General features: G+C 36.8%; 2 protein-coding genes across 5 annotated transcripts; one reads left to right on the top strand and one right to left on the bottom strand.

The window, feature by feature from the left end:
• Positions 1–107: 107 nt before the first annotated feature.
• Rcd6 (Reduction in Cnn dots 6) lies at positions 108–12823 on the bottom strand. Its single transcript, XM_067126332.1, has 10 exons — positions 11747–12823; positions 7594–7648; positions 7214–7338; positions 6722–6817; positions 5851–5913; positions 5516–5611; positions 4489–4619; positions 3904–4070; positions 2565–2733; positions 108–1993 (listed from the first exon to the last, which is right to left on the bottom strand). The coding sequence occupies exons 1-10, from the start codon at positions 11816–11818 to the stop codon at positions 1810–1812; spliced, it is 1158 nt and encodes a 385-aa protein (XP_066982433.1). The 5' UTR covers positions 11819–12823; the 3' UTR covers positions 108–1809.
• On the top strand, positions 2609–26497 carry LOC136851960 (uncharacterized). 4 transcript variants are annotated; one of them, XM_067126335.1, is made up of 7 exons: positions 2609–2745; positions 18026–18182; positions 19077–19207; positions 21866–21991; positions 23462–23607; positions 24964–25091; positions 26044–26497. In XM_067126335.1, exons 2-7 carry the CDS (start codon positions 18036–18038, stop codon positions 26209–26211), a joined length of 846 nt encoding a protein of 281 aa, XP_066982436.1. In that variant the 5' UTR covers positions 2609–2745; positions 18026–18035; the 3' UTR covers positions 26212–26497. The 4 variants fall into 4 exon arrangements, with proteins under 4 accessions (XP_066982436.1, XP_066982435.1, XP_066982438.1 ...); XM_067126334.1 differs by lacking the exon at positions 2609–2745 and adding an exon at positions 15874–16031; XM_067126337.1 differs by lacking the exons at positions 2609–2745; positions 26044–26497 and adding exons at positions 15874–16031; positions 25869–26037.
• Positions 26498–27759: the final 1262 nt, after the last annotated feature.

Below are 27759 nucleotides of genomic sequence, written 5' to 3'. Positions count from 1 at the left end.
CATAATTTTTTATAAATATAATTAATTTCATTTGGTGGGTGTTTAATATAGCGAGCTAAGTAAGACCATATTCATCAGGAGAGTTATGGTGAAGTATACACAACGGATAACGAATATTATGTATATATTAGTATGTAATTACAACCTCTTAAGTACATCAAAGTTCAGATGTCTCATCTGCAAAGTATAATACAACTTCTTTAGAAGACTGCTATCACAAAATTATACAATCATTTACAGTGGCCACACTCAGGAGATGGCTTTGTCAAAGCGCCTGCGCTTATAAGCTACAACAATTTTATTCATGGACGGTATCAGTGTAAAGTAGTGGTTCCCAAGTTTCTTTGGTTACAACCGTAAATGTTATGAGACTTACAACCCTAAATAAATGCACCAGGATTCCCCTGGTTGTCAAAATGCTTATTCCTTTTTCATAGAAGACTGTGACAGGAGGATGAGTTGACAAAATCTTGCCTAGACACTGTAAAGAGCGACAAAAATCCGGAGGCATGCTAATCTAGTCTTTAAAAAATCTACCACGCATGACATGAAGCAATCGTGGCACGCAGTCAGGTGAGATAGAAGGGAATTGTATTAAGTACTGGCCTTCCTTAGAGAAAAGGCAGAGCAACAAACTCAAGACAGAGTTGGACTGACGCAAAGATGAGAGAATTAAGAATTAAGTGATGGGACAGGGTACTTTGCTTAAACTCTTTTCAAGATCATCCAGTTATCAGTTCCCAAGATGAGAAACATTACAACGGTCCACAGATTCGACTGAATTCCTCAAGGGAGAGTTCTTGGTAGAGGTGCATTAGTACAAGACAGTTGTTGTTGTACGTGTTTTGACGTTGGTGGTGTTGGAGATTCCTACGAGGTACCGGAAATCGTGAGAGTTTTGGAGAATCCTACGAGGTCCCAGGAATCATGAGGACGTAGGAGATTCCCTCAAGGGACCGGGAATCAGTGACGGAGTACCAAATGAGAGACAGAAAGCAGTCAGAATTAGAGAGGTGAGAAAGGCCATGAAGACTCAGTGATGGAATCCGAGAGTTGTTACGAAAGAACTGAAGCGGGGCAGAATTATCATTTTGGGAACCACTGATTCCAAAGAGCTTGCAATATCCATGATAAATACTTACTAATATTAATGTCATCTCCGTGGTATGAAAATGGGACTGAGCACCACCAACATAACAAGACGATCTTCAATACAGACCAACTAAACGCTTCTACTGGTAACAAAGCTTGATGGCATCAAACTTTGCGGTATCATAGTTTGATACCATGAAGGTACAAGAGAACTTCTCCTACAGATTCACAACCATTGCAAGAAAAGATGAGATAAAATTTGATAAACAGAACGATAAATTATTAAAAAATATATCAAACAGGTATATAAAAATATTGTAGTACATATTATACAACTATGCTAAAAATGTTATACGCAATTATGCCACGTGAGTGAGAACACACACGAGCAAAGTGTTAATTTACTAAGAAGTAAATACAAATATATTATTATTTTGATTATCTATCTCTCCTCCTCTGTCTTCCATTATGATACAACGTATGACGGGTAATATAAATGGTATTCACTATAGTCTCTTTTCAACCCAAGTGTCTGTCGAAGTTCAGATCGTGACTCCAGATACACTGAAAACAACCGGGCAGATTTTTCGTAATTATATGTACACAACACGAAGCACAATCAACAGCAATGAGGGCTGCTAACCAAATTTCCTGGTCTGGACCGGCAGTAAAATGGATTTGGTACTTCCTGAGTATGTTCCAGAGACCTATGGACACCTACAAGGCTACGTCCCTGTATCTCCTGAGGTCATCGCTGTCAGCACCTAAAGAGCTACGACTCTCGTTGTTGGGTCGTACCATGACCATGCCGTTTCTTTGGGGGTTGTAGGCTGTTGGAGTCCCGATGTTAAGGGCATCCATAGACGTCGAGGGCACGCCGTTTCTGCCGCGCCTTACGTACCTGCAATGCGACGAGAGTTTAAGAATTGTGACAAGGTGCACGTAAGATTTGAAGACGAATTTGTGAAGTACAACGATGAATCGTTTAACTGAGAAAATTTTGAAGAATTAGGACAAAGTAATAGTGAATCTTGTGGATTTATTCGTGGTGGTAGAATGCTGAAGATTAATGTCTAAGAAAACTGTTCTGAATCATGTGATATGGTGTTTTCCTCTGATGATTTTCGACAACGTACGAGTGACTCTGGAAGTGATACAATGATGAATAACTTATTTCAAAAAAAAAACTTTTATGAATAAAATGAATAAGGTCATATGGTTTTTTTACTTTGAATATTTTCGACCAAGTGCACATGACTGAAGTGGTATTGTGATGAATAACTTATTTAAGAAAATTCAGTTATGAATTGGAAGATATTGTGCCTCACTCTGAAGATTTTCGAAAAAACTAAGCGCGACCTATGAAGATGAATTCTTGTGGTGATACAACGATGGATAGCTCATATATCTAAGCAACCTCTGCTATGAAATATGACATATGGCATTTACTCTGAAGAAGCTTTCTACTTTACCTCCGCCTGTCTAACGACTGCGTAGAGAAAACCTGAGTAGGCGGGAGACTTGACACGTAAGGATAATCCATTGGGTACATCGTCTGAGGATTGTGATGGTAAATGGGATACCCTCCCGTTGGGTATAACGCTGCTTCACTTCGGCTAGCTGCTATTAACGGCATAAATCCTGTGAGAGAAGGTATGTTCGTAAATATGATGTTGTTCCCAGTGTAGTGAGTCTAACTAAAATTAGCGCTTTGGAAAAAATTATGAATTAAATTCTTTCATAACTGTTTGAAGGTAAAAATGGCCTTTGCTTGATCATTTTCTTTGAATCTGGGTGCATGAAAACGTTTAGAAATATATATATTATAAAAACCACAAAAATCAATTACATCAGGTCGTAAAAGAAAATTTGTAAATAAGTTAACTGTTCTAGTTTCTTTCCAATGATGCAAGCTGATATTAAAAATCCCTACTTAAACATCATAAAAGAATTTAGAATGACGTCACTTTCACACATGAACTTCAATTTAAAAAAACTGATAAGTTATAAAGCATAGTTAGATTCTACACCTTCAGCTACCATTTCCCTATGTAATTGTGGACGTTATATTTTAAAATAAATTAAATTGCCTACCTAAAAAAACCTTTAGTCATTGATATACAGATACATTTTAAGGCGACCCAATATATCATCACAAAATTGAAACAATATGACACATCTTGTTAGTGACCTTGATAGAGGATCGGTTTTCTTAGGTAAAAGTCAGGTTTGAAATTATTATTATGTTATTAATTGCAAAATCTTGGATAGAAGCCCAATAATACATAGTGAAAAACTAGCAATTAAACTAGACCAGGAAAATCGTTCTACGCTTCAAATAACTTAACTGCTTTCGTTTAGCAACAACGAGAATTATTATTATTATTATTATTATTATTATTATTATTATTATTATTATTATTATTATTATTATTGAAGAAACAAATCCACAGTTTGGTATATGTACATATATTTAAAGATTTAGGGATTTGTTTCTCCATTTTAAGACTTATGCTACTATGAGTATTTTTTAAATTATTATTATTATTATTATTATTATTATTATTATTATTATTATTATTATTATTATTATTATTATTCCAAAACTTAGAGGCTGGTTATTACGAAAATCTTGAAGGCTAAAGCTCTTAGTTCCATTATAATTTTTAGAAAGCCTGGAAGGCTAATGTCAATGTTACTATTATCACAGTCACAAAAAACTTTGGATGCTGATTTGAACCAAATCAGTCCACTGGAAACTCGAATATCAAAAGTCCACAAACACTAATATCGAAGACAGGTCAGACATACCAACAGAACTTGGAGAAAAAACGGCCGCATTGAATTCAGACTGAGACTCCCTGGTTACCGAGATGTACGGGTCCCACCCAGGTACTCCCATCTTCATTGGGGCCAAGGCCCCTAGGACCTGCGGGGTGTCCTGGTACCCTGAGACTTGGGACGCTCTTGAGTACGACCTGCAAGAATGATAATGAGAGAAAGGTTAAGGATGACCGAGATATAATTCGATTAATGATTTCATTCAGGGATAGTTCCTTGCGATGATGATGCTTTCACGGGTATTAATATTATTATTTCTAAATGAATCGACTACAAGAATTTTCCCTCAACCTTAACCCCAACCCCCTCGAAAGAAGGCCTCCCCCCCCACATAAACTGCTTTAGGAAAACTGCCATCACGCTATTCCTTGTAGCTTCAACTATGAGGAGTCGAAAGTCTTTGTTATTATCTTTTAAAAACAATACAATTTATTTATGTAATTGTGGATATTATTATTCAGCAATTCAATCGCGACATTGCGAATGTATTAATAACGATAAATTCACGAACATAACATAGACAGGCATTATTTGCGAATTTCGATGTATTCTTACCTCTGGAGCAGCGTTGGCGATGGAGAAAGGGGTAAGGACATGGGCTCGGCTGACGAAACGAACGCTGGGTTGTGATAAGCCAAGGTTGTAGAATCGGTTGTAGCTTTGCCGCGATTTTTGGTTAAGGTATTCTGAAATCAGAAAGGGAAAAATGAGGAAAAACTTCCTTCATTTTCGTAAGCTTCAGTATGTAGTAAAAGTTTACAGTAATCTTTCATCCACTTTCTCTCTTTTTATCCGCGATGGTGAGATGAAATTAGATTACGAAAATCTTTGAATTTAGTTGAAGGGATAAAATGAAAATAGAAAATTTATGTTTTAACAGATAGACCTTTCTTCAAGCAGTTAATTACAAGTAGTTGACACCTGAATGTATTTCAGTTGCTTTTATTTTATTTTAAATTGAATTGAATACAGAATTTAGTCAAAGACCAAGCACTGGGACCAATGAGGTTATTCAGCGCTGAAACGGAAATTAACAGTAAAATTTTGAAAGGTGTAACAGGAGGAAAACCTCGCAGTTGCACTATAAATCAGATGTTAAGAGAAGGTGGAAAGTAAGATGGAAGAAAAAGAATATGAAAGGAGGTACAGTAAAAGGGAGGAAAGGAGTTCCAGCTAGGGGCCGAAGGGACGCTTCAAAGAACCTTAAGTAATGCCTACAGTGCATCGCATGAGGTGCACTGACGGCACTAACCCCCCACGGGCCTTTTTATTTTAAAGACCCAAAAATGGTTTAAAGTCTCAGCAAAATTATCTATTCATCTTTTATTGTCGAAACTAGGAAGGAGAGCTGTAGAGACAAGGAAATTAAATAAATCCATTATTTCTCTGTCACATTCAGCAGAGACCGTAAATATTTCTAAAATATTTTAAATACATCAAGTAAAAATTCTAACGCTACGGTTTTGTTTCGTGGCTACGTAAACATATGTCAAGTATCTTGACAATACAAGTGCGTGAAAATTGAAATGAAATGACATTTTAAATGCTACGGATTTAAATCTTGAAGTTTTAAAAAACTTACCATATGAAGATGTTCGAGCCTCTTCAATGTTTCTGAATTGGCAATATCTTCTTTCCAAGTGGAATATTGCGAATGTACACACACCACGGCCATCAGCTGAGGATAAAGTTTTTAAAATTAATTAATATAAATATTTCAGCATAAGTCCCATCAACGGGAGGAAACTGGTAAGAAATAAATATTGTCAATGTAAAGAAAAGAAATATTTTTATGCTGCTTCTTTCGCCGGTAACAATATTTTTATCAAACAAGCTATATTTAACGTCCACATAAGGTCAGTGCATGTAAGAAAACAACAACAAAAATGACTCAAAGTAAAAGAAATCATTACTTACGTTGAAAGTTGCTCTGATGAGATAGAAAATCAAATCCGCCAGCCCGTATGATGAGGTGATTTTCTGTAATGCATGACAACATGATATGTAATGATACGATTGCTAGTTCTTTCCTTTGGTTGAGGATTAGCCACATATTAATGTTATGATGTTTTCCCATTTGTCTATCAAAATTAATACCAGCAATGCAAATTAATACCAGCAATGCAGGTTAAAAAAAAAAAAAAAAATCAGTTTGTGGTTACTGGACTCCCAAATTAACGCTGAGTGTGGTCCGCTCTTCCCAAAATTTCTCTTCCTCATAACCAGAAATTATATTTCTTCTTCTTCCTTTCCTTCGTGAAGCTGCAACTTTATTTTTATTTTCATTTATATATTAATTTTTGGGGGGATATTTCACTTGGTGCAGCGATAATTCTTTACAGCAGCTGTTCTCGACTCATGAACAGCAGCCCTGTCTACTATGTTCTTCCGTCATTAACAATAAAGGAAACCAAAATGTGTATGTGACACCTATTTCAACTCACATGCACTAAAGCTGGTTGAAGTAAGAGGAATCATGCGTAAAAGAAGTCGCTTGGCCTTGAAAGCTAAGGAAAAATGTAAAAGTTTGAGCAAAAAATTAATACTTCAAGGAGTTGTTAAAACCGTCCGGTCCAGTAATACACTTTCATGGTTGACTGAATCCTGCCGACTCATTTCAGTTATCTTTACTGGCTACAAGAGTCGATCCTGAATAGCTGCACTTCTCAACGATTGTTCATAAGAAAGAAATCCTAAAAGAGCCAATCCTTGAATTTTTCCATTTCCAAACGATGCAACATAATCTGTTAGTTAGAAATACTAACGGCAAAGCGTCCTGCAAACTTACCCAGTGAACGAGGCTCATAAAGATCACCATTCCCATCTCAGGAAAGCAGAAGAGCGTCATCACGAACACCCACACCAGCAGGGCCTTCTCATTTTTCTGTAAACATTCGAAATTAACGTCAACATTATGGAATGTATCCCTTCCAGATCACATTTTGTTAAAGATAACCAGTGAACTGTGCTATTTTCAAGATTATAAGAATGACAGGATATTCTACTTTGATAAATCTTATGATATCAAAAAAGTAATCATTTTTACAGCAGAAAGTACAGGTCGCCATCAGAGGGATTGTCAGCGCACACCAGACCACAGTTCGTTAAAGATAACCAATAAAATATGCTTTTGTCGAGAATATAAAAATGGCAGATTTTTCTACTTGATAAAATCATGTGATCTTGCAAAAAACTAAGATTTTTTACAGCAGAAAGCACTACTTTTCCAGTGACGGTTGTGATATTTGGCAAAATGCTGGAACTGTGAATTCTTGCTTACTCTGTAGAGGCCTTGGAGCATCCAGACTGACATGACTATGACGATGAGATATCCCAGACTGAGCAAATACGCTGGAATGGGAATCGGGACCGTTCCAGTGTGTTCCTCGTCAGCTGCTGCGCTACCTGTTTTTAGATAAAGGATTACTTTTAGTATTAGTAAAGAAGAAGTTTACTCTAATAGCTAAATACTCGACGACAGCTAAATTTTAATATTATTTTCACCATAATTCGAGTTAATAACTTCTCTGTCAGTCAAATCAGACCTTAAAATCCTTTCACACCGAAAACAAAAGTGTAAAGGAATTATCAATGGCGACACGTAATGATGTCTAATGATGTAAAAACATGCATTTGCGTAAAACGAATAAAATGTTTTACCTTCCGCTTCGACAATCCACCAGACGCTTACGATGAAGGCTGCCAAGTAAACAATCTGTAAGAGGGAAGTGATTGTTAGATTCCGTAAAAGGGCGATCGGGACTCAAATTTTCAATACATATCCGTAGGTCATAGTTGTAGGTTACTGCTAGAATATTACTATGCAAGGGATATATATATATATATATATATATATATATATATATATATATATATATATATATATATATATATATATATATATATATATATATATGCATGCTATTCAAGTTACCCTACATTTTATCCAAATGACATATACTTGAGGAAAAAATCAATAAAAAACAAGAATAATTACTTTTGATTTCCGCAACATTCATAATTATCTGGTGAGAATTATGAATACAAATATATTCATTTACATATGATGGAGTTCTTCCCCTATGACTGACTCGGTAGCAGACACCCCTTGGGAATTTGGTGGGTCCTTTTTATTATGTACCGCAGCGCCCGTCCGACACTCCTTTAAATCCCTTACGTAAACTGGCCATTACAGACCCACCTCAATTCTCGCAAGCCAGAAGTTAACATAATGCTTCGCGGCACTTATTTCTATCATCCAAGCCACTGCGAATCTCTCTCTCTCTCTCTCTCTCTCTCTCTTCTCTCTCTCTCTCTCTCTCTCTGCGTCTGTCCTGATAAACGAATGAAGTTTATCTGGTGATTAAAAATGACGTCAGCTTTCGATCATTTTGACAGCGAGACTTGAATAGATTTTTTTTGAAGTCTTAGCGGTGGCTTCAATTCAAGCATGAGAAGCGCAGTTTAGAAGTCTAACGCAGTTACCTGCATTTAAAAGCAGTAATGAAGTTGAATCTGCGAATGTTTTACGGAGAAGTTTTAGCGCAGGAAGTAAAAATTGTGTTAAACAAAAAGTTAACAAATCACCAAAGTCATTATCAGTAGAAAAACCATGTCTGCGGCTTTTAAGGTTAAAATTATTATTATTCTTGTAGACAAAACAGTTCGAAGTGGTGGATTCCACTGTCCCAGCGATGACACCTACTGTAACGTAGCGACCATCGCCAGATGACAATAGTATATCCAGTTTGGCCATCTTCCAAAAGCATTATTCCGTCAGGGGATTTCCATTTGTGAAGCTTTTGCACCCGAGTTCGAATGGCTGTGACGTGCTAATTGTGAAAGAGAACGTCAGTATCCCAATTCTCTTAATTATTTCGTTTCTTTTACTATGAAGGGTTTCTCTGGGAGGACTCTCTATACGCTGGCGCCATACTTGGGGAAATGTTATAATCTTGCTTTTATTCTTTATTCTTTAGTTTTTCCTCTCTATTTTTTCTGCGTGAAAGTGTTCCTCGTTAACTATTTGTCTTTCAGGCTTCTTCTTTATGAATACGTTTTCGTTGTTAATAATAATAATAATAATAATAATAATAATAACAGTAACAGTAATAATATATAAGGATAGTAGACCCTCTTTCAAACGTAGTGTTGAATGTTATTGCTGAATCAGCTGCAATCCGTTTATTTAGTTTTCTCTGTCTTCCTAATAACTCATTTTTCATGGTTACGATAATCCTCAAAAATCTCGTAATAATATGAGTCACTACATTGGTGAAGAAATCGTTTGTGTGTATATATATATATATATATATATATATATATATATATATATATATATATATATATATATATATATATATATATATATATATATATATATAATCAACTTTAACACATAGACAATTGTTCTGTACATTAGTACAGTTGCTAACAGGACCTCGTTCAAACTGGATGATACGGATACTTGAGAATGACGACTATTTGTCCTAGAAATCTTGTAACTTTTTTTTAATAAATATCTCCATCCAGTTTGAATAAGGTCCTGTTAGTAAATATAACACCATTGTGGATTTCTTCACTAATAATAATAATCGTAAATCTTTCCCATTTAAGAGACATTCTGATAATCTCATAGGTCACGATTCAGAGGCGTCAGCGATTGAAGTTCTCAGTAAACCCCATAGAATTCAGTCTCAGTCACCGGAGGCTGAATTCTCTTCCCCAAATTCGGCAAATTTTCTTAGAAACGTTCCAGATTAATCTCGGATATTCTCCAGAGTTTAGCGGATAGTTGACCTTTGCTGAAGAGCTTGGCAGCGTCGCCTCTGTTTCTACTGGTTTTCCCTGGAGGCAGGACTCCGAGATTTATGCATTAACCGTTAACGGCCGCGTTGGGCAGGTCCGAAAGTCCAGAGGTAACATGAACGGATGTTGACAGGCTATAGTGAAGTCATTTTTTCCTACTACTTGATTTTTTAAATCTGTATCATAGTCATTTTGATCTAATAATCACTGTAGCATGATGAAAAAATATGAACGGATATTGATAGGCTAGTGATATAATTTTTTCTACTATTTGATTTTTTAAATCTATATCATAATCATTTTGATCTAATAATCACTGTACCATGATGAATAAAATAAAAAACAAAATAAAGATTATCTAATAATCACTGTACCATGATGAATAAAATAAAAAAAAAAAAATAAAATAAAATATAAAATAAAATAAAATATATAAAATAAATAACCATGATACCATGATGAAAAAATAAAAAAAAATATAAATAAAATATAAAATAAAATAAAATAAATAATCACGGTAACTTGATGAAAAAATTAAAAAATAAGATAAAAATAAAATAAAATAAAATAAAAATGATCACGGTACCATGATGAGAAAAATAAAAAAAACAAAATAAATAAAATAAAATAATAAAACAAAATAAATAATAACGGTACTATGATGAAAAAAATTAAATTAAATTAAAATAAATAACCACGGCACCATAATGAAAAAAACGACCGAATGAAATTGAATATATAAAGTTTTTTAAAGTCGTCACTGGCTTCACTATGTAAATCATTCTTCTAACAATAAGAAGTGTCCTTGAACTTCAAATTTGATTCCAAGTATGCAGGCCAGACGACCCAAACGCAACTCACCGCGGTCACTTTTTACCGATCATAAAAACATCGCAAAAAAATAAACTTCCTTTTTTATGCTGTTTCTCCTTTGCGTCAGAAAATTGGCGAGAACCAGATGCCGCTGAAATTGCGAATTTCTGTGTATTCTTTATATCTTATTCCTCTTCCTTCGTTATTTTTAACTTTCGTTATCGTCTGTCATTGCTAGAATTATCGTTTACACCATTTCCACAGTGATGAAAATAGAATGAGGAAATGACGCGTAAAAGCCACAAATGTAATTAACACAGAACGTTGACATATTTCACACAAGGAGAGAACATTCTCTTAGTCCTATTAGTTTCCAGAGGAAAACGATGAAGTAATCTGTAAATATCGCCGGAGATGATAAATATAAAATGGCCTCTATAGAAAACTTAAAAGAGTTGTTTAACTACCGGTAGAACCAAAGACCACAGAGTATATAGTTCAACAACCTTACAAATAGTACTGGCTGTGGTCTGCGCTCAGCTTATAGCTAATAATGGCTGCAATTACGCAGGACTCGTATCCAGCCGTATCACAATATGGCAGTGATTTCGGACTTACTTTGCATTTCGTATTAAATAACTAGTAATGATTTTAAAATATTGTATATGGAAAAGAAGAGCCTTCATTCAAAGTCGCAGCTGAAAAAGTGAAGGAAAAGTTGCAGCCGCTTTGATCAGAATCACTCTAAAGAAATCGTGTTGTCTCAACTTGAAAGATGTATTGAAATTCTGTATGCGTAAAGTAAACAAGATGCAGTTATGTTCGTTACGTGGGAAGAGGTACATTGAAGAAACTCTTTAAATTATGAGTTGAGTTTCATTGCTTTGACAAAACTCAAACAACAAACTCATAATCGCACAATATTCATTAAGAAGAAATAACACTATTCAATTTTTTCATTCGTTGGTCCATCAGATCTTCTGTCATTTTTAATATTGTCGATACATTCTTTGTATGCACAGCAATAATACCATACTAATCTCAGTAGCGAGCTTCCTTCAGAATCCTAACAATCCTAAGATGAAAACGCTTAACATTCTTGGAGGAGAGTCGAAGAAAATATGGCGATACAATCAATGACAATCAACCACGGTCCGAGGCACTCTCGAAAAGCTATAAGATCACTACTTACCGTTACGTAGACGCCAGCGATGATCGAGCCGAGTAGCAGGCTGCAACACAAACAGGACGACAAGATAGCCATCCTCCCTCTAGTCTCTTCGGGAATTCGGTCCTAAAACTACGTCTCGAGACATCGAAGAGAGATTTTCCAGTTGATCACAGCGCGGTGGGTACTATTTTGGGTATTGCGTCTTATTATCCCTGTCTCTTACTCTCGAATCAGTTCCTGCAACCTTTGTTAATCGAAGCAAATTCCGAATTTCACCACAATTTCCGCGGGGGTTTTGTCGAACCAAATCAGCGAAGGGACGCGAAATGTTTAAAAGGCTCTGAGGGTTCAAGGCCATCGGAGATACATGGGTAGAGCTGGATGATAATATGGGCACACCTGGGCATGCTGACCCTGGCTCGATTCCGCCTCCCACACTCCCTCAAAAACCCCGACTCTTGTGACTCACCATCTTTTCTGATTCATTCGCGAGTGGTGGCGATTTGTAGCACTCGAATTCCTCCTCCTCCTCCTCCGCCCCCTCAACCTTAAGCTGAAATTGTCAGTCAGGAGTGTTCTTTAATATCATTATTATTCTACGTGCACATATTTCACGTTCCCAGGTGGCCTTCCACGCACGTCTCTTCTCTCTCCTCTGTGGAGAAGGGGAAAACAACCTGCATCTTAGAGTTATGGGTCGCCTACTTTGTAAAGAAGCGTCCACAAGCCACAACATAAGCCATGCAGGTCTCTCGACACCCTCTACTATCGAACACCGCACGGCGGCAGCAACAGCAGGGCTCTTTCCAAACGCCTCCTACTCTCCATACTTTTCTTCCACTATTCCACCACCACAGACTTCAGAGCACTGACTCTCCTCAACCAGGTGACGACACATCCACGCATTGTTTCAGCAAATCACATGATCGTTTCCGCGCGAATTCCGGTCGTTTTCACGAAACGCCTCCAACAAAACCCACCGTTACTCCCTTTGCTGAACCCTCTTGAAGACACACTAGTAAAATTCGGTGAAGACGAACGAAGGGAATGGTCTCTCTCTCTCTCTCTCTCTCTCTCTCTCTGGCTCGGCACGACCGGGAGGAGGAGGAGGAGGCGGAGGAGGGAGAGTGAGTTCCCTAAGTCACGTACTGACGAACGCACACACACACACAGCGTACATGCACTCACCTTCAGAACGGAACTCATTAATGCTAAGAACGCGGTTGCCAAGTTGTCTTTGCTGTTCTATTTGCGAGTCGCCGGAGAGTTTGGTCATTTGGATAAAGGGCTGAATAAGTGAGGAGATTCAGCAGTGCGTACGATCACTGGAACTCAGCTTCGTTACCCCGCTGATACCGCTAATTTGAGGGAGCGAAATCCCGGGTTTAATTCGATAGGAATTATGGATCAGAAAGCAAAATTACTGGCCTTTTTCCGGACCTCTCAATTTACCTACGATCGGCACGTTTGCCAGATTGGTTTGACTTGATAATGGACTCATTATAACTCTGCATCAACTTCTAAATGCATCTGGGTCGAGTAAACTATATCGGGAATTGATAGAACTCTTTTATTTCATTGCAGGTAATCAGATGAAGTTGAAGAGATAAAAAGTAACGAACGTGTACAAAGGTACTAAGGAAATAAAGATAGGGTTTCTACTCACCTGAGCAGTAAATGGTAGTTTTATTATATAGTGACAGTTTTCAGTCACTTTCCTACCACACCATTCATTCCATTTTTAATTATTAAGTTCATTTTCCTTTGCAGGACACACGAAAGGCCGGAAGTGCTAGCTATGGACCGAATTTAACAGCGGTGCAGTTCATTTGTATTAGTAGTAGACGTTAGACTAATTGGATTTCTTGTGACTGATTTCCACTTTTGAAATAAGAAACTTACAGCCTTCCATCTTCTCATTTTCGCCATGGTCTAAAAATATAAACTTTTGAAATAGCAAGTCCCCCACTTTTTCTGTCCGGCTCTTAAAATCTGCCATGATTATGGTTATAGAAATCTGGTCCAGCTGTCTGTGTACAGTATATACAAGAATACGCATTGCCAGAATCTCATAGACATGGTTTCTGCCAAATTTTAGGCCATTTATTGATAATTTTGCTTAACTAATCTACATAATAGCTGAAAGATTCATTCTTGCTTTCATGCGGGGGAGGGGGGAAGGGTTGTGTTTTAGCTGTGTCCTCCAAATTGGCACTTGAATGCAAATGAGCTTGCGCGAAACAATCTTCTACAGGCACAAATATCGACACACATACTGCACACACGCATTGCAAAAGTAACTGCATAATTGCATACGCCTGGGAAGAACATATGCAGTGACTGATGTATCTTAATTTATCAATCGCGGTAAAAAATAGATAGATAACATACCGCTAAAGATTAACGACATGCATGAGGAAACTTAAGCGCTCACGTTTCGAACGTACTCGATGATACGATGGCAAACCGGAGACGTCGCTTCCTTGACGGATGACCAGTCGTCTAACAGACTTGGACTTGGCTGTGGTTTTTCATTGGGACTTTTTATGTGCCTCGTGTACGCCTCCTTTTCGCCCTGATTTTCGTTTCCCTGGCAAAAACAGCTGTTCTGCTGTCAACCAGGTTTTCAGAGGGCTGTTTCTCTATTGGATACATCTTTGGAAGTCAACAGAAATCAATTTCTACTTAATCAATTTCTGCCTGACACTGGGATCGGGCGAACTCTGTGTGGGGTCGGTTGGTAGAGCCCTTACTTTTCATTTGAGGGAGCCTGGGTTCGATCTCATTGTGAGGTAGGAATTTAGATTCATCACGCATAAGGTTCTTTAGTAGGTCCATACTCAGTAAGGCTATTTAAAAGGTCGATGTTTTATGGGTACTTTAATTAGTCCATATTTCATAAGGCTATTAAGAGGGTCCTTGTATTTTGTGAACAAAATGTGTTTTTCTGTAGGTCCAGGCGTTTAGCTTTATCTCTAACTTTGGTCTCCTATCCTAGAATTTCATCGTCTTTATATTCAGTAAATGTGCTTCTAACGAAAGTTTTAGTTTTCATTGGGTTGGCTCCCAATGCATCACTGTATTTCGTTTGACATTTGAATGCCTCAACTTTTCTCTCTTCATCTTGCCTCACGCAACACCCCCTCCCCTCCCCAACCCCCTAGCCACCCACCAGCACACAAGGGTGTCTTGGCCTCGTCTTATCTGAAGTTTTGTCCTTCGCTCTCATTTAATATCGAAATCTAACCTTCAGTGTAATCATACCGCAGAACTATCTCTCATTAACCACAATTTGTAATCTGGGGTGGAGGGAGATTGGCTCAATAGCTAAGATTTCAAAGTTTTCGGTGGCAGCCCTATCCAAAGACTAGGAAATCGGAAAGTTAAGAGCTAATTGTGCTAGCTGTTATCTTACATCAGTCAGAAAAGAAGAAATGTACAGTTGTGTAGGATGAGCTACTTTTTTCAGTCAGTCGAGATAGTCACTGACAAACAAAAAAATTCATGTCCAGGTTCACATCTAAACGGTCCCTGCTTTCGCTCTGTACAGGCAGAAGGTTGAAGAAACCAAACCAAGGTTAAATCTGTGTTGCTGAATAATAAGAGGAAGGACGAGCTCGTTTATTGTAAGATATGACAGTTTTACTGTGAGCATGCTGACCACTGAAGCAGTACATAAACACTTAGTCCAGTCAGCTAGAGATAACATGCAAGGAGAGGAACCAAATATGCAATTGCATATGCATGGAATCATAGTAGGTATAACTATTCCTCTCCTTTTATTCATCTTGAATGGCGAGGAGGACAAGTCGGGGTCTTGTTTAAAGACCACGTAAGTGTAGCACAAATGCAAGCATTTGGAGGGGATTCATTCTATTAATTTACATGACTTCAAATGCAAAATGTTGTGTCGTGGAACTTATTTTGACAGGTTATTTACTTAAAACGACAGTTTATTCACGAAGAATAAAAACTGTAATTGACAGGAGCTTGGGCACTGGTCATTTATATATGTATGTTCTCTAGGTCAAGTTCGGTTCATAGATCATTATGCAATAGTGAAATGGCATTTGCCTTTCCTCCGTCGTTCATGGACGACCTTAAAACGTGCGATTGAAGTTAAATGTCAAATCGTAAGAGCTTTTGGGTGCGCTGTTACAAAGGTATTGCTTCCTTCTTCCTACTGAAATGAGCCGAATTCTGAATTTCTGCGTGGCGATGAATTGAAATGTTGGTTGAAGTTAGTACCGGATCTTTCAGCATTTACCGTCAGGAAAGGTTATTAAGTAATTCATTAAACATACAGGTAAGAATTTATGTTAAAGTACCCTACATTTCAGATAAAAGACCAGGTCAGCGTAGTCTTTAGCATACCCAGTAGAATGTTATCGGTGAAGGTTACTTTTAGAGGAGGCTAGTTTACGTAACGTAAGCGAAATATAGAGTTTTATCTTTAGTTTTTCGTGTAATTTTGATGAATGGCGTTCATTTCCATAAGATAAGTTTAGTCATCCCATTAATGTGCGTTTTCCTTCAAGAGTACAGAAGTGAAATGGTTGAAATAGTATAATATGTATCAGGTGGAAACAACAAGTAGACTGAAAATGTACGACAGTGTCTTAAGATATTGTGCAGAAGACAAATACATACGAAGAATCAAAAGTAATGATGTTGGAAGATAATTATCAGGTACACGGTGCTACTATTCAGTAAGATGTGCAGTTTAAGAACACTTTAGAAAACCAAAATCAAATATGTATTCAAAAAGTTATAAATAAATGAACTTTGTTTGAAAGACCTGCTAATTCAGTCCGAGAGGAGGGTTTGCAAAAATGAAAAACTAGTGAAATATGGGCATGTACCCAGATTTTATCTCACTAACAGCACTGGGTCCTACCTGACTCAGTGGCTTTGTTCCACTTGTACTCTCCCCACCCATGAAAAGTAAAAAAACTGACCTAGTGTGCTGCAATTTAATTAATGATGTACAACCATGCATTTGGACCTAACCTAACTTAACCTCAAGTACCTGTGCCTACCTGACTGGCCTGGACCCCCCCACCTAACCTGGCATAGGGTGCAAAGTCCTATTTTGCCTGCCTAAACCATGCGCCTAACCTGATTTAGGATACCATAAATCAGGGTGAACAATATTTGCTTGCTTACATATATACCTCCCCCAACGTACCCTAACCATAAGTCTGTATCTTCTCACACTCTGGTCCTCCAATATTATTTGAATAAAGTGTCTGTATAATGTGTTAACCAACCACTTTTGCTGAAAATTAAGGTCAGAATCACAAAAACAAATGTGTGGGAACTTTTTACGTAATATTTTCAGGACAAATACAAATCCAAAGACAATGGTCTTTTCTTGTCAGTCATGTTAAGATCATCTCTATGTGTCAGAAAGCCCTAGCCAATTTTGCAGTTGAAATTGCTTGCCTCCTAAGCAGGAAACATGCAAACTTTTTTTCTTGTATTTGCATCACCCACGAAAATTCACAGTACGTATTTTGGAAATTCATAATTAAAACTGCAGTGTTTTTGCAAATTATTCTGAGCCCAAGAATTGAAAAGACATGAATACAGTAGAGAAGAGCCACAATGCAGAGACCAAGATATCGAAACCTTGACTGCACCTGCAAATCTACAGATCCAAAATTCAGAGCCAAATAGTCAGTTTGGCATGTGATGTTACCCCAAGCACACACAATTAGTATTCTCTTGATGCCAAGGGTTGTTGGAAAAGAATGACAACTCAGACTGTGACTGATGGCAACATTCTAGGGAAAGAAACATTACAAAACAAAGTGAAATAGCAACCTTAACAAGCATTTGCAGTGGTATTGTTGTAAAAAAAACTTGAAATTGCATAAAAAGGACCTTGATCATACTCTTCGAGCCTACCCTAGAATTAGGATTTTTTATGTGATTTCTTCTTGAAAATGACAATAATGTTGTGTCAAACTGTCAGTGTGGGACAAGACAATATTGGAATATGTTGTTACCAGTAGGTAGATGATAACACAGTACAGTACGTGTTGTGTTATGTTTCTTGGGAATATGTAGGCTAGCTTAAGTGGATGAGGAATGCACAACAAGAAACAGATAAGTGTAAATACCAATTTTTTGCTCATAGTTAAAACTAAAATTACTTTATAAATGTATTTTAACGATCATATAATGAGTTTGAACGATGAATATTTTGCACCCCCTAGCAGCTACCTGAGTTTCTTATTTATGTCACAGTAGTTAAGAATGATAGAGATTTAATTTGTTTTGTTTCTTTCTCGACAGGCATTTAACCATGAAAGACATCATAGGAAGGATTTTCCCTCTTGGTAGCCAAAATCTGCATAGCCTCCAGCTGTACCATAAGCACAGTTTCTCTCCAATTTCTACATCATTGATTATTGGGAGACCACACTCCAACAAAACTGCAATGCTTATGCAGGTATGGTAACTAAGTCAGTGTCCACCTGGTATGCGCATCATCAGTGTTTAAAATTATCCAGAATATTCTGTTATTTTAGTGAGTGGTTCAAGCCAGCAGTTTGAAATTAGTTTTTTGTTTTTAACCTAAACTGCATTATTGTCCGACATCTTTATGCCTAGCTATTGGGTAATGTGATGATGGCTAGGCTGGTAGTTCATAATGTACAAAGATTTTATTTAGGCATCATCCCTCATTGCACCTTAATGCCAGCCTGTGTTTATAGCATAGGCCCCAAAGCTCATGTCTAGTTGTGAATGTATGTGCATTTTACTAACATACAATACTTCTTGTAAGAATTCACCCTCCCAACTCATAATAAAAGACTGAACACGTAGTCCGCTATACAAGGAAAGGTCACTTTATGGCTGATGGTTGGTTCACATAATCTTCTTTAAAATTTGAGGCATCCCAATCATTAGCTTTGGTTTGCATAAACTTGGTAGTCTGCATTTACTTCCCACATAAATAAGGGTACAGTATTTATAAGGCAATAGCCAATACTTTGAATGGAAATTCTGTTTTCAGGCAGTTCTTGATTTATAGAAACAAATCATTTCCCCACATAGAAGTCCTTTTCTCTCTTCCCTCTAAATAGCTACAGTGCAACTTTCATTGAAATAGCAGGAAAACATGAAGATACAGTACTGACAAGTGAAAGTAAGGTGTCTACCACTGAGGGGGTCTTACTAGCTATAGTAGCCACTGTCACTAAAGACATTTGTATTATGTAGTTTCGCATTTGTTGCGTTTATGTATTTTTTTTAGACCAGTGAAGAAAACCAGTTATAAAGTAGTAGCCTGTGTCAGCAAATCATGAAAGTTATTGTGATGGTTTTTACATTTTTTCCACAGGCAGCCATAAGTGAAGGAGCTACAGGTAGGCAAGTCCTTTTCATAGCTCCCAGTAAAATAACAAACTTGCCCCTCAGTGTACATGGCATGTTTCCACCTACATCTTCCACCATGAAAAATATTCAGATGCTGTAAGTTGAAGTGAATGAATGTATTTTATTATACAGTGAATTAGTAATCATGTGCATCATATATTAATTATTCATTTTCTGATTACATTATGATGTCTGAATTCACATTCTGCATTGTACTTCCATAAGCTGTGATAGCCTGCTTATACTGAACAATTGTTAGTTAACATAATGCTACATAAAATATAAGATTGATATGTTAAATTGATATAATACACGTAGCTAAAGAAAACTGTTCCTCATATATCTTGCTAATGAAATAATGTCGTTAGATACTGATACAAGCTCTCTCTAACAGTAAAATTGTGACGGCTTAGTATTTATTACTGCAATTTATTTGATCATTCATGATGTGCACATACAAACTATTTACAAACTTTTACAGTATTTTTATTTGTTTTAACACTTGAAATTTTGATCCAACTAATGACTCTAAACATAAGTCTTGACTGCATCAAAAACAGATATGTTCAGTCTTGTCTAGAAAAGCAATTTTTTATAAATTCGGATCTAGATTTTCATGTGTATAGGGCCATCTACTGTGATTGGTGTCGAAACTTCTATTCAGCAAGTAGCTGACTTCCTCGTATTACTCCTTAGGGAGAAGCTACTTTGTGTGTCAGCCATTAAGGGTTACAGGGGTGCTTTAGGGCTAGTTCTGCACCTGAAGGAGGTAGACCTTTCCTCCTCATGGGAGATCTCTATGTTCCTCAAGTTTCGAACAGTCCTGTTCCCCAAGAGACCTTAAGCGTTGCAACTGGGATTTGACCCTGGTCCTTAGCAGCCTCACTTGTGCACCATATGAGACAGAAATTTGACCCTTAAGAAGGTTTTCTTACTGGCCTTAGCCTCAATGAAAAGAGTACAAGAACTTCATGGCCTCTCTTTTAATGTCAAACACTCAAGGGATTGGGAGTCAGTAGCCTTCGAATTTGTCCTGGAATTCGTAGCCAAGACTCAAAATCCTTCAGTTCCCAATGACAGAGTTGAGTCCTTTTCGATCCCCTCCCTGAGGGATTATGTTGATAATGATCCAGAGAAGTTACTTTTATATCCTGTTAGGGTTCTACAAAGCTATCTAAAAGGGACTCGACATGTCAGACCTAGTGTCAAAGACTTTTTGTTAGCATGGGCCGGAACAAGAAAGAAGTGTCCAAGAACATCATCTCCTTTTGGCTATGTGAAGTAATTAGACAAGCATACAGGACAGTAATTCTTCAAATGCAGATGCCCAATACAGTGCATGCAAGAGCTCATGATAAGGTTTTGGTTCTTCCATTGCCTTCAGAAAGAACCTGTCGGTTCATAGGGTGTTGAAGGCTGGTACGTGGATTCATCAGGTGCTGAGAACAGGAGTGTGGTCTTGACAAACTAGGTTCACCTCCTTTTACCTGAGGGACATTGCCCTTAGGTATTTGGACACCTTTTCCTTGGGTCCAGTGGTGGCTGCTCAGTAAGTTGTGTAGCTCATCCAGTGCCCCTAGCAGGACAGGTTGTATTGTGTCTAAGATGTTGGCTGTGAAAGTGAGGGCGAATGGGGTCACTGGCTTTCTTCCTTTCTCTTTCTTCTCCTTGTCTGTTGGGCAGGACAGATTTGAGTCTTCATTTGGTGGAACTGGCTAGATACATGTGAGTGAGCACCCATTCTATTTTCTGTATTATGATTGTGCCTACACAATAGAAATCCTAGAAATAGAAGCAAGTCCTACCTTCTCTCTTGTAAGGGGAGAGAGGGATTGACAATAGAACAAGATCATTAGCTAACATTGGTTTTCTTGTCTGTGACAATTACAGGTTCTTTTCTTCCTGTTGGGTCAAAGCCCAGATGTCTGGCTGTTGAGTAATCTTTCACTTAACAGATCAGAGGCATACGACTCCTTCCCGTGCTCTAACAATTGACCAGGTAGTGAGCTTAGGTGAGCCCCACCACCAGTCGGTTCTAGAGCTTACTTTATCCTCCCACCAAAAGTAAGTCTCCCCATACGTAAAGACCTACGGTTTATTCCATATATGAACAAATAACAAATTTTTAATCAGTTTGTATTTTTCATAACTAACAAACCTGAGATCTTTATGTAAATGGCCCACCTCAAGCCACCCCTCATACTGTTACCTGGGCTGGAAGATAATTGGCAACTCACGGAGTATGCGAAGGGGAGAAGAGGTCAGGCCCCGCCTAACTCTCTCTCCCCATTGGCTGATATGCTCATGCCACTAAACCTTGTTCTATTTTTAACCGGATCCAGCTGTGCTAGAGGGATTTTCCTTGTACGTAAAGACCCCAGGTTTGTTAGTTATGAAAAATATAAATTGATTAAAAATTTGTCACCTTTTGTGTCTTTGATTAGACATGCTAAAATATAAGAGAAAACTTTGTACTAATATTATTTGATCAAGTAAAATTTAATAAATTGTTTATGTATTTATCAGTTAAACTACAGTAACATAGTATATGTATATACATAACCAGAAATCATGTGACATATGGGGTCTGCATATGATCTGCAATGTTCCACAGTTTCTGCTATATGCAGTAGGGTATGAAGCTACCTAGGAAAAGGTGTGTTAGATTTGCTTTAGTGTAGCAAATTCTTATCATAGTGAAAACTTGTTTGGTTTAGCGTTCAATTCCATTTATTGGGGATCAATTTTTTCCAGGTATGCAACAACGTTAGTCGAGCTTCAAGGTTATTTGGCTTCATTACATTTAATGCCTCGGGGAGATCTTCCTTCGCTAATTGTTATAGATGATTTACAGAGTTATGTGCCTATTAAATATTTAGAGTAAGTAAAAGGTTTGCAATTTAAGTTACGTGTATTGTAATTCAATATCTGATTACTATATTGCATATTATTTATTTGTCTTTGTATCAGGCACAACACAAGATTCCAGTTTCTGTTTTTGGAATGATCATCACAAGATTTGATTATTATTTTTAGATTATACTGACATTATTTGCATGTACTGTACTGTACAGATGACTGCAGATGTCAGCCATTGACATGGTGTGTTTTTGTTGAATACTGCATTGTTAAAGTCAATGGTAGATAACTGAAGTCACATTTACATATGGTGTAAATTTGTTAACTTAAGCCCTTTAATTTTACTGTTCTTCAGTTTTGAAACACTACAATAAATTATATTTATTCAGCTTTCAAAGGACACTGTAACTAGAATGATCTTTTTAAGAATAAATTTACAGCAAGCAATAAAAGAGAGATAGTTCTCTGCCTGTTTACCATAGGCGAGTTTTTGGACATTAATAAAATGTTAGAGTCGAGATCAAAAGTATGTGATTCAATACTATATGAAGGTGCTTCATTTGTGCATTGCATTATTAAAAGCAAGAAAATTTTAAATATCTAAATGGATGAATTGCAATTTTTTTAGTCTTTGAAACGACTGTTGTTATTGTAAGTTTCCTTCTTTTATTTATTTAAAAAAAAAATTTTCATTATATTGTTCAGTAAGCTCTTCCAAAGATATGATGTTTTCAGTATAGACAAGTTAACTCAGCATAATTCTTAAAGTTTTGATGTCGTTTTTTAAGTAAAAATAAGCAAAAACAAACCAAATCCAAATCCATTTTTATGCATGGGTTTATTTCTTGAGTAAAGACAACAGTTCCCTTCTAGCAAATGCTTTGAGAGCCTATTATCTTGATTTATTAGTTAGGTAAAATGTTGATTATAACAGTAATCTGTGTGGCCTGCATGAAATGTATCAGGAAGTTTGCAGTTTTTTGTCCTCACCTTTTTTCATCTTGTATTCAGTCTTTCATGTTGATATTGTGAGATGTTAGCAGTAGTACAATAGAATGAGGGGTATTCATAGACTGATGAAATAATAATAATAATGCAGTTGGATTTGTACGTAGTCCTGATGTTTTTCTGATATTGAGGTCGTAGTGATTGTGTATCAGGCTTTGCAGATTGTGTTGCACTGAGTTTGTATTGCTGTGTTTCCTTGTACAGGGATGTCTCTTGCTTGGTATACTATACTGTAGATGGTACCCTTTCCCTTGAGTCTCTTTCTCCTAGCTTTCCAATTTATTTAACTTTACTCTGCTCCCATTTTCACCACTCAATAAAGAACAAATTTTGAGTCCCTTGAGAGTCCAGAAAGTTGACTCGGTGATCTCGTAAAATAATTTATGATAAAGCAATAAACTGATAAGTAAATGAATTGCTAGTTTTCTAATTATTGTTTTCCAACTTTTTCAATTATATTTTTTAATTAATTTTTTTTCCCAGTGACATCTCCCAAATACTGGTGAATGTTGCTCGGATTTTATCACTGATTCAAGAGGCGGCAGGGTACTGCCAGGATGCTGTTGCGAGTCAGAGCAGTACGAACAGCAGTCAGAGCAGCTCAAACAGTGGTCCAGTTATTAATTCAGGTAAGAATGGTAGTTTGTAGCTCATAAAGTTGTAGCAGGTATTTGTAGTTGCACTGCTTTTGTTTGTCCTAATATAGAAGGAGAAGCTATTATTTATCATCACATATATTTTGCCTACCATTTAGTCCTATCCTCTGTTTTATATGTTCTGTTGATGTTTTTTTTTTGGCACATTTATCCATGTGATAAAACCGTTCCTCTGTGTTGCTTTGGGAATTGATGACAGGAGTTTAAAGTTTCATGGACAAGTTTGACTTTCAGCAGCGGAATTGCTACTTGATCTTGCCAAACATCAGAGTGGCGTAATTTCTTTGATTAAAGTTGTGTGAGAGTCATTAGACCAATCAAATCTACCGTTCTTGTGGCTGGATGTTTGTGGATCTGTTTTTTGCTCCAGACTTTGCTGAAAAACCCAGACAGCTGGTAGTCAAAACCATACCACCACTGCTTTTGCTGTTCCTGTCTTGTCAGTCACAGTCAGTAAAGGCAGTCTCCTGCTCAGTCTTGTGAAGGTTGAGGGTTAGATACCTTAAAAGCAGGCAGAGACTATACACTTCTCCTGTAGTGGCAGAAGCAGGTTTCCACGAACAGTATTTTGAATCGATGTGCTTGAGTGACAATCTACCTTTGCAGTTTTTACAAAAAGGCCATCTGTAAATACATAGGTTTATTCTCATTGAGTCATTAGTTGTGGCAGGTAAATTTTTATTAATCCACCCTGTATTCACACTTCATGAATCTTCATGAGACATGTTCTACCTGGGTTGTGAATCTGCATCTCATTTGATTGGGTAATTGAAGCTCACTTTTGACAGCCCACTAGTAAAAACTTCATCTTTTATTCTCTGGTGCTTTGCGTATAGTATCCCATTGACTTATGTGAGCCTTGTCTTCTAACTTGTGTATTCCCCAAGGACTCTCCTGGATCCATTGAAAGCTTTCGAACAATCTGGGGTTCTTAATTCCTTGACCTCCTTCTTAAATTGCAATTCTTGGTGTTTCACGGCTAGTCATTCCTATCAGTGTGTCCAGAACTCATATGTGAATAAGTTTTCCTCTTTTGGCAGATGTTTAATTCTGTTGATAGTATATCTTAAGATATGTTTTTATTTCCTTATTCCTTAATTATGCATGATAAAGTAGATGTATTTTAAGTGGATGAATTTTTAGTCTTAGTGTGCTTGCAACAAGATGTGTTGAAATCAGTAATTTGACTACTTCTGGAAGATGAGTCTTTAGTCTTTATTTTAAGTTTTCAATAAACCAGTCATTTTTAGAGGTTATAAATTTGTTTTTCATGCCACTTTATGGACCTCTTTCCACATTTTGAATTATAACCGGTTTGCTTATTTGCAGGGAACCCATGTGGAATTTTAATGTCGTGGACCAACTTGAACACAGATCTTCTCAAAGCTGATGAGCTGAAGAGTTTTGCAAGAGACTACTGTCACAATGTATGGACTGTGAGACAGCTGAATACGCAGGTACCAAAATTTTCTACTTGGTCTGTTAGTAGGATTTAGCACTAAGACTGGTCATTTGTTGCTTTAGGATTTAGCACTAAGACTGGTCACTTGTTGCTTTGTTTATAGTTGACAAGTTTATTCCATACATATTATTATCAGCTTTCATTGCATATACTATTATATATTCAAATCTGACTAACTGAAAAGACCACGGCCATTAATTTTCATCAAGACTGACAATATTACTGCCCAGAATTGTTTATAATAGTTCATTGAAATCTTTGGCAGCAAATTTATTGCTTAACTGTTCATGACTTTCCCAAGCAATAAGAAGCTTATGCATCAATCATACCAGATTTAATGTAACTACAGGAAGTCCAAAAAGTGTAAACAGTAACTTCATTTACTTAATGTAGTATACAGTACAAGACAGATATGCTAATTTACTAAAAATAAAAATGAGCAGGTGGAACTTGTGGGCTTGCCTTTAGAATACCTTTGATTTTTCTACGGTTATAGGAAGATACACACAAAAAAAGAGTGGAATGCTATCAAATGAAGTTCGAGAGTTTGAAGGTGGAAATGTGCATGTGTGCATAATAGAAGTAGTTATGAATCCAGGACTACACTTTCAGTGTTTCACTGAAGTCAGTCATTCATCCCTGGTAATACAATTGAAATGAAAATATTGGTTCCTATATTCCTCTTTACCATTGATGATAGCCCATAAGAAGTTGCACAGAAGAATGAGGCTCATCCATAGATACAAATTCTTTTCGTAAGTTTTCGTTTCAGACACCCAGATGCATCCCGCAGTGTGAAAAGCTATTTTGCGATGAATTGGTTTGCATAAAAACTTTTATTGCATGAAAAAAATAGTTTTTAAGCAATGATTTTAAACTGGCTGAGGAAGTTGTAGTAGAGAGCAAGTACTGAAATGATTTTAAAATGGCCATCTGTTTCTTGTCAGGGATCGTCCAGTTTATCTCAGAAGTTTGAAATGGAAGACACATTCGAAGATGGCTCTTGTAAAATTTCCTTCACTGTTCGCAAATATTCCTCCATGTCACAAGACATTGTTTTGCAGAAAGTAGTTTTAGAACGTGAAGGTGAACATGAAGAAACATCTGCTAGTTAAACTAGGAGAGCATAGATATTTGAATAGTGACTTTTATCAGTAAATGGTGCTTTACTGTTGACCGGTGATTGAAAGAATCCAGAATTGAATGATATATAAAACAGAGCTGTATGGATGTTTGAATATGAATTCACAATGTGTAGAGAATGTAGAATTCTGCCACAGATCTATGTAAGAGTGCCTATTTTGGAAGGCAACTTTTTTAACAGATAGAAAAGTAGAGTTCAGTTATATTTTTTTATAAAAAAATGTATTTTGAAACAAAAATAAATCATTTTATATAAAAGTGAGACATTTATTTACACAGTTCTACGGAATAAAACTGCATATGACAGCAAACCTTATTTGATAAGTATTATTTTTAAACAAAATAGAATAATGTATCTAAATGGTTATTCCATTAAGAGAATATTTTATAAATAGAATGGGTATAAACTGTCTGGAGAACTTTGGAAAGAAAATAAAATGATGGAAAATATAATACTCTTGTAGGGCTGGATCCAAAATGACCATTGAAAATCAGTGCAAGGAAAAGAGGATAAATGGTGAAAAATAGCCATGTGCAGATGTTATTGACATAGTGTAGGATTAATGCAATACCATTTATCAGATGCAGTAGATTGTGCAACAGATGCACAGAATTGCAAGGTTTAGTTGAATGAGGGATTTGCAGTGTTTACCATGCTAAAGAAGAGCTGATAATAAGGAAATGGAGGAGGGAAGTGTTATAATGGAGGTCAATCATTGTGAGGAGGCAGAATAATCTGTCACAGTGGTGATGGACAAGCTTTTAAGGTTGGAATCGAGAGGTCAGTAAGAAATGTGAGTTACAGCAGCTTGGAAGAACTGGAAAGCTGGACTACTAATAAATCAAAATATATTGTAGCCGAACAGGTCAAATGCATATAACACCATGTATGAGACCTGTGTTTTTGTAACTTTGATGACACCTGAGCACTTTAACAAAAAAATTGAAGAATTTTTTGCTGAGATTTTTTACTGATGACACAGGGAGATAATATCATAAATGAAGCAGCAGACATTTAACTGAAAAAAATTCAAAGAATTTCAGACAAGAGGTTGACCAGAACATCACACTACGTTTATCCCCATAAAAGAAAAACTTGATGAATGATGATGACTCTGTCGTTGAGTTTCTTGGTATTTAGCTGATGTTTAATGCACTGTTGTTCACCTTAGACTGAGGTGAATTGGCAAATCAATGGCATAGTTGTAAATTTCAGTAAATTATAGGGAATTTTATTATATGTCAAGCTTGAAGTGGAGTGTCGAGGAAAAGCAACCACAAATCAACACAAGTTTCATTCATTCCTTTAGGCTTTGGCTGAAAAAACAGAGGTGTCGAGTGTTCAACATGGAGCAACTGAAAGCCAGGGTATGTATTGTCCTTACAACACCCCCTAGAATGATTTAAATGAAGTACCTCATGATTTTGCATCTGAGAGAGGAAAATCTGATTAGAAGAAAATTTTGATATTAACAGCCAAATATACAAATAGCATTGCTCTAACACTTGCTGAAAGTAAT

Source organism: Macrobrachium rosenbergii, chromosome 24 (genome assembly GCF_040412425.1).
Source record: "Macrobrachium rosenbergii isolate ZJJX-2024 chromosome 24, ASM4041242v1, whole genome shotgun sequence".
NCBI classification, from domain to species: domain Eukaryota; kingdom Metazoa; phylum Arthropoda; class Malacostraca; order Decapoda; family Palaemonidae; genus Macrobrachium; species Macrobrachium rosenbergii.
Note: the sequence above shows the minus strand (reverse complement) of the source record. Positions and strands in the feature narration are given on the sequence as shown.

What these genes read in the sequence shown, in the direction of transcription:
- Rcd6 (XM_067126332.1), bottom strand. Translation starts at nt 11,818, where the DNA reads ATGGCTATCTTGTCGTCCTGTTTGTGTTGCAGCCTGCTACTCGGCTCG. An exon ending in TGCTCCAAGGCCTCTACAGA is followed by an intron (nt 6,818 to 7,213) that starts GTAAGCAAGAAT and finishes GAATGTTTACAG; the next exon opens with AAAAATGAGAAGGCCCTGCT. An exon ending in TTATGAGCCTCGTTCACTGG is followed by an intron (nt 5,914 to 6,721) that starts GTAAGTTTGCAG and finishes CATGCATTACAG; the next exon opens with AAAATCACCTCATCATACGG.
- LOC136851960 (XM_067126335.1), top strand. Translation starts at nt 18,036, where the DNA reads ATGAAAGACATCATAGGAAGGATTTTCCCTCTTGGTAGCCAAAATCTG. An exon ending in GTGCCTATTAAATATTTAGA is followed by an intron (nt 21,992 to 23,461) that starts GTAAGTAAAAGG and finishes TTTTTTTCCCAG; the next exon opens with TGACATCTCCCAAATACTGG. An exon ending in TGGTCCAGTTATTAATTCAG is followed by an intron (nt 23,608 to 24,963) that starts GTAAGAATGGTA and finishes GCTTATTTGCAG; the next exon opens with GGAACCCATGTGGAATTTTA.